The sequence below is a fragment of the Carex rostrata genome, chromosome 31 (genome assembly GCF_964058835.1).
Source record: "Carex rostrata chromosome 31, lpCarRost1.2, whole genome shotgun sequence".
Lineage (NCBI taxonomy): Eukaryota > Viridiplantae > Streptophyta > Magnoliopsida > Poales > Cyperaceae > Carex > Carex rostrata.
The window spans coordinates 4176676-4183802 of NC_135948.1; the positions used below are offsets into that span (position 1 = coordinate 4176676).

Genomic DNA, 7127 nt, shown 5'->3' on the forward strand with positions numbered 1-7127 from the left:
CAACCAAGCTGAACCTTTATCGGACACCCATCTGAAATTGCTGTTTGGCTTAACCATTTCCTAAGGTTCGGTTACAAGTCACCAATACAGGTCAACTTGACACAAATGCAACACACGGAATCAAAGTTACCTATACAGGTCAACTTTGCTAAATCTCAAGCAAATATATCTCAAAGCCACACATACAGGTTAGTCTCACAAAATCATAACACATGGTCAACGGATAGCGCACCGTCACCTTATCCAGCCACCTTAACAGGTCGGTCTGGCAAATCCATAACAGGTCAAACGCATAAGTCAGCAGCGTCACCCTATCCAGCCACCTAAACAGGTCGGTCTGGCAAATTCTAACAGGTCAAACGCATAAGTCAGCAGCGTCACCCTATCCAGCCACCTAAACAGGTCGGTCTGGCAAATTCTAACAGGTCAAACGCATAAGTCAGCAGCGTCACCCTATCCAGCCACCTAAACAGGTCGGCCTGGCAAATTCATAAACACCGGTCAACGGATAGGCCACCGTTACCTTAACCAGCCACCTAAACAGGTCGGCCTGGCAGATTCATTCACAACAAGAACAATTCATAGAACTAAACAATTAATAACCGTACCAACATGCCAATCAACCTTAACTAAAACCATTCAATCCTTCTCATTTATGCAAGAATCAATATGCAGTATGAATTCCAAAATATGCAACAATTAATCATTCAACATGACAAACGAATAAACAGTTTAATTCCTGAAAATAAAGTATCAAACAAGTCCAAGAATCCCGCACCTTTTTGACGAGCGTACCGCTTAAGCTAAGGATCGGACGTCTCGTATGGTCTCGCAAGTTCTTGCTCAACCGAGCCTACACCTATATTATACGTATACTTGGTTTAATTTGGATTCAGTGGTCCATACGTTTACTTAGGGTTTGTACAGTCCTAAATCAATTCTTATGTTTTGGTATTGATTCTTTTCGGTTCTTTCTTTCTTACCAAAATCTCACATAACGGTACACAATTCCATCTAGGCCCTCTAGCCTTATACTATTTCACTTTGGTAACCATCAATCACCGTTTCACTACTTTGGTTCTCGGTTCAATTCAATCCACCATTTGGTTAACCCTAATTTGGTCAAAACCTCAAATCGGCCGTTAAATGTTCTAAAAATTCACGATCAGGAGGCAACCCTACCGATTACAAGTCTAATTGGTCGGGTTAGGCAAATCAAATCACGATTATGCCAACTTTCAATTTTGGCACGAAACCCTAGAAATCAGATTTCATAAATCGGAAGAAATCGGGAAAAAGAATGACAAACAAACTAGTAAGAAGTGTAGAGGAACTAGTCCTCGAGCAATTCGAGCACAAATCTCGGGTTTAAAACGAGAATCCGAGAAATCGAGAAAATTCGAGGTTTCGAAAGTAAAAAGGAGAGAAAGAAATACCAAATAGAAGGGTTCTGAGAGATCCTCGGCTGCTTTCTCGGTTCCAAACTCGATTTCTCGCAACAATCGGGAGTCTGGAAGAAACGGAAACTCACGGGATCTTTTCCTTCTCTCTTAACCGAAAATAACTTAGAAATGGGGATAATGGTGAAGTGAGAGAGAGAGAAGGTTTAATTTGGGTTTTAGGGTTAAAATTACCCTGAATGCGGATTAGCCAATCCGCACTGCGGGTTACCTAATCCGCACTCGAGACTTAGTCGGTTGTCAGCCGAATCCAGGAAAAGTCCGAGCCTACTGCGGATGAACCTGATCCGCACTGCGGTTCACCCTCATCCGCACTCACTACTTAGCCGATTTCAGGAAAATTCAGTGCAATACAGAAATTCATGAGTGCGGCTAAACTCATTCGCACTGCGGATCCCTCACCCGCACTCACTACTTAGTCATTTTTTTGGCAAAATTCCAGAAAAAGCCTGAGCCACTGCGGATGGCTTCCACCCGCACTGCGGTCAACCTAATCCGCACTGGGGCTATAAAATTCCGAAATCTCGAAATTTCGACGCGGTTTCAATTCACAATTAACTTACTTATTTAGGGGAACCTTAATTAAGGTTTAAACTTCCATTTTATTAACATGATTTATCGATTCTTTCTTTTAAATCATTCGAATTTAATTGTAAAAATTTCATAACGTAACAAATAGAGTCATTAAAAGTGTATACAAGTCGGCTGAGAAAATTAGATTAGTTTAGAGAAATTAGTGAGAATAAAATAATAGATTTAGGAATTAGAGTCATTTGACTCGTTGTAAATACATTTTTTTAACATTGACAATGAATTCATTAGTAGGTATTTAGAGCTACTTACCATGAAAATGAAAACAAAGAGAACATAGAAATATCGCACTTTTCCTTACATACCTCGTAGGAACAAGAAATTCATTTATATGACGTGGAAATCAAATGAACTTCACGGTTCTACTGGATCAAGTTTATGTAAAAAACAACCGAATAATGATACTTCCAGGAAGCAAATATACATGAAGACCCATCTCCTCTTGACAATGGTATATATGAATGGCTAAAAAATAAGCCCGTTGGCAGTGTAGGTACCGCCAAACCACCAATAATCGAGTGCCCCTGTCATAGATGATCATCAGTCTGGACTAGAAAGGAGAGGCTCTGGGCGCCGTTTAGGCACGCACCGCTCTGCCAGTTCAGTCGCATTGTGTATTCCCTTGACATTGCCATCCAGTCTATGTTAGAGCTATTAATCCATACCACACGATCGAATTGCACTCGCGGTTCTCGAGTGACATAAATTAATTGAGCAATTAATTGAATCTTTTATCTATCCATATGCATCATGCATGCACATGATTCCGCGGTTCTTGATTGACATAAATTATTTGAGGACATCAATTATTTGAATATTTTATCTATCCATATGCTTCATGCATGATTCCGCGGTTCTTGAGTGACATAAATTAATTGAGTACATTCTTTTATCTATCCATATGCATCATGTTATGATTGCAATCGACATATCGACCGTACAAATAAAAAAAAAAAACAATTCTCAAACCAGCTAGTTAGTTGTTTGATATATACATCTCAAGTACCAAACAGACAAAATTTCATTAATTTTTTTTTTTTTTTAGGGTTAGCATCAGAGGCCGTCGCTTACAAATATAATTATAAATAATAATAATAAGTTGTATTTACACAAGTTTGAAAGTAAAAACTCTTTAGACTATCACTATACAAGGTATGAACCATAATATCTAGCTCAACCCGGCCCCTTCTCTAGCTTGCGAATATGGCTGCAAGTAGAATACAAAACCCACTCGTATAGTGTCAGCCCAGAGAGTTCCTATACAAAGCGAATTCACAGGATCAAGATGTCGAGAGCCGTATCGTCTATCAATTGTTTCACAGGTTGTCTCTTATTGGAGAATAGTCTTCTATTCATTTTTCTCCATAGTGTCCAGAAGCTTGCCGTCCAAACTACTAAAAAAATGTTCAAATTAAAACTACAATCAAATGCCGGAAGAATCAGGCAGCAAAATGATTATGCATGTGATCAAACCAAAAGATCGAAAAGAATAATAATCTACTATAGAGGATCCGCTTTTCAATCTTTCACATTTCCTTCATGACTAATAACTTATTTTGGTAATCATGAAAAGTTGATAACTTGAAATTAGTAACCAAAATGTTAGTTAGAACGTGCATTCCCGCTAAGCACGGTCACCAGCATATGGTATCGCCATGTGGCGCTTGCAGTCGTTCCCAACCATAGGGAAATTTAGGCTTAGAAATTACACCTCGTCTTCTAATAGAAACTCAGATGCTTTGGTATTAACATTGCCTTTTAAGTAATTGAAACTTAAAAGAACGTGATACTACTGCCAGAAAAAAGGAAAATATATAGCTAACACAAAGTACAAATTTGTGTGCATGTACGTGCACATATATCTGTTTCGATTGACAATACTTTATCACGTGAAGCGACATTAAATATTATGCATATATATTGTTTCTCTCTCTTTTAGTACAACACTACAATCCAAATTATGAAATCAAGCAGTGTCAATAAGAAATGTATTTTTTTCTCTCTCTTTCTTTTAAATTTTAATTTTTATGAGATTCATATCTCAGTTAGTTAAAATATACTCTTTGTTTAAAAGATACAAATTCAAAAATTAACTATATAATTTCGATCGGTTATATATGTAGATTTCACTGACTTGGGAAAAAAAAAATTATTCATCATACTTCAAAAAGCTTATTAACCTAAATAATTGGCTTCATGATAATATTGTTTACCGATTCACATGACTATTGATTTTTCCCATTTCTTTATTTGTAAAGAACAATGGTGGTTTAGCCAGTTAGAATATCTTGCATGTATAAATAGGCACTTGTTGCTAGTCTAAGTTATATCAACAAATTACATATTCATTAATTCCTTCTTTTTTTGAGAAGAAATAAGAGTCAAGCTGATCATTTGATTGATATATATATTCATTCCTTCTTAAATCTAACTTATTGAGAAGAGATATGGAGAAGGCAATAAGATCAGCATTACTCCTGAGCTTACTCCTTGCATTTGTTCAATGGAGAGGATCAATGGCTCAAATGACATCAGCCACCGCCACCTACTATGGCGGTGCGGACGCATCTGGGACCATGGGTCAGTATAAATTTTTTTTCTTTCTTCGCGCTAAACTAAAAACCACCAATTCATATACATCTATGATGCTCATGCCAAAGCTTTCTGTTCTCACAATTTATCTATGGTTGCAAATGTAATGCAGGTGGTGCATGTGGCTATGGCAACTTGTATAGTGCCGGGTACGGTGTTATGAACACAGCCTTGAGCACAGCACTGTTCAATGACGGAGCTATGTGCGGGGCATGCTACCAAATCGCATGCGATCAGAGCAAGTCACAGTGGTGCAATGCTGGCAAGTCTGTCACCGTCACTGCCACAAACTTCTGCCCACCAAATTACAACGAACCAAGCGACAACGGTGGCTGGTGCAATCCACCAAGGCAGCATTTTGACATGTCAGAGCCATCTTGGAATGTCATTGGAGTTCATAGTGCTGGAATCATCCCTGTTCTATACACAAGGTACAAGCTCTGTTCCTATACACAGACCAAACTCTCCCTCCCCCACCAAAAAAAAAAGAGGAGAAAATAAAATATGATTAATGTAAACTGTAATTATTAAATGTTAGGGTGACTTGTCAGCGGTCAGGAGGTATCAGGTTCACGATCAACGGAAACTCGTACTTTGAGTTGGTGTTGATTAGCAATGTCGGTGGCAGCGGTGTTGTTAGTGCAGCGTGGATTAAAGGCACCAACACAGACTGGATGTCAATGTCAAGAAATTGGGGCATGAACTGGCAGAGTGGCGCTTACCTCAACGGCCAGAGTCTCTGCTTTCGCGTCCAGACTGATGACGGGAGGACGGTGACCGCCTATGACGTGGCACCCAGTGATTGGTCCTTTGGCGGTACCTACAGTAACAGCTGGGTTAACTTCTAGCTTCTGATGTATACTGAAGTATTTATGTCAGGTGTCATGTTGGGTGCCAGATCAAATTTTTGATCATTTTGGCCATCCTAATTAGATTGTATTATACATTTATGATTAGGGTAAATTTTACATACAAATTTTCACTATTTTATAATTTTTTTAAACAAAATATTTCTCTAAAATTATTAATAAATGTTGTTGTGAAACCCCTAATTCTCCTTTCTTTCCCTTCATTTCCCTACCTTTTGTTAAGTCTCATCAGTTTTAACATCTCTTTCTTTTTTTTTTAGATTTTAATGAGCACATTATTTCTTTTAATTAGACAACAAAATTTTCAGTTAATTAGACAACACACATATCGGATATATGTTTTTCAATTAGGTACACTACTAGAGAAAAACATTTTGCTATCGGTTGAAATTGCTATTCGCGATCTGAATGCCCCTGAATGTATAAATTTTGAAGTAACGAAAAAATTATAAAAATTATTAAACCATTCCGTGTTCTTTTCCATTTGTTAAACATTTTGCTTGAGATAATTAATACAGTAATAAATCTCAACCTCTATCGAGATCTATATCATAAAGAAACATTGAGCACCGGAACAAACGGTCAAACCTGCTATCAGAGAATATATATATATATCCTTGTCCAGAATACCATCCTTTGGAATTTGTGACCGCATATAGTGGTGAAGAAGTTAATTATTTAACGACATTCTTTGGATGGTTTGATTGAAATAATAGAGAGGATAAATTAAGCCCCATTAACTAGTAAGAATTGCAATGATTAATGAAGGTCACGGCTAGAATGGTACGTGATCTGCCGTGATTCTTTGATGATCCACTGCACATGGCCGCAATTGCTCTGCAACTACCAGAGTGTACACACTGGTGCTAGTTTGCTCCGTAACTACCATTGTATACACAAAAGAAGAAGAAGAAAAAAGGCAAATTGTGTGCGATTAGCATCCAATTGTTCAAATATTGAATTTTAAGATCCGAATTGTCATCTTAATGTGATCTACACACCGATATCTTATTGGGATAAAATTTAATATTTTTAGATTTTATTTATGGTGTCAACAAATATACGACCATTTTTATTAATATTCTTAAAAAAAAAAATTTTAAAATAACCCTACATTTAATTTTTTATTAAAAATGCCCCAACCGCCAGGCCCACGGGTGGCCCAAAACACAAGCGGAGCGCCCGTGGCTGGAGCGTCCCATGGTCCCTTTTTTTTTTAGAGATCTTAGTATTTTGATTTGAATAATTTTATGAAAAAAAAGTTTTCTTATTTAGAGTGTATGCCAAAAAATAAAATATTTGATATATTTACGAAGTGATGTCGTAAATTTTTATAACTTTGATTTTTTTTTTTTTTTTTTTTTGGTGAACTTTGATTTTTTTTTTTTTTTTTTTGGTGAACTTTGATTTTATTTGTCAGTTGGATATCACAAGTCTAAATATAACACTAATAATGACTTGGCCTTTATTATGATTTTTATAATATATGTATAATATACACATATACACATACACATACACATACACATACACATACACATACACATACATATATTTTGATTTAAATAATTTTGTGAAAAAAAAGTTTTATTGTTTAGAGTGTATGCCAAAAAAT

General features: G+C 36.7%; 1 protein-coding gene across 1 annotated transcript; it reads left to right on the forward strand.

Moving 5' to 3' along the window:
• The first annotated feature begins 4498 nt into the window (after nt 1-4498).
• LOC144547467 (expansin-A8-like) lies at nt 4499-5569 on the forward strand. The gene is made up of 3 exons (XM_078296121.1): nt 4499-4631; nt 4756-5074; nt 5182-5569. Exons 1-3 carry the CDS (start codon nt 4499-4501, stop codon nt 5489-5491), a joined length of 762 nt encoding a protein of 253 aa, XP_078152247.1. The 3' UTR covers nt 5492-5569.
• The last annotated feature ends 1558 nt before the right edge of the window (nt 5570-7127 follow it).

What these genes read in the sequence shown, in the direction of transcription:
- LOC144547467 (XM_078296121.1), top strand. Translation starts at nt 4,499, where the DNA reads ATGGAGAAGGCAATAAGATCAGCATTACTCCTGAGCTTACTCCTTGCA. An exon ending in GGACGCATCTGGGACCATGG is followed by an intron (nt 4,632 to 4,755) that starts GTCAGTATAAAT and finishes AATGTAATGCAG; the next exon opens with GTGGTGCATGTGGCTATGGC. An exon ending in ATCCCTGTTCTATACACAAG is followed by an intron (nt 5,075 to 5,181) that starts GTACAAGCTCTG and finishes ATTAAATGTTAG; the next exon opens with GGTGACTTGTCAGCGGTCAG.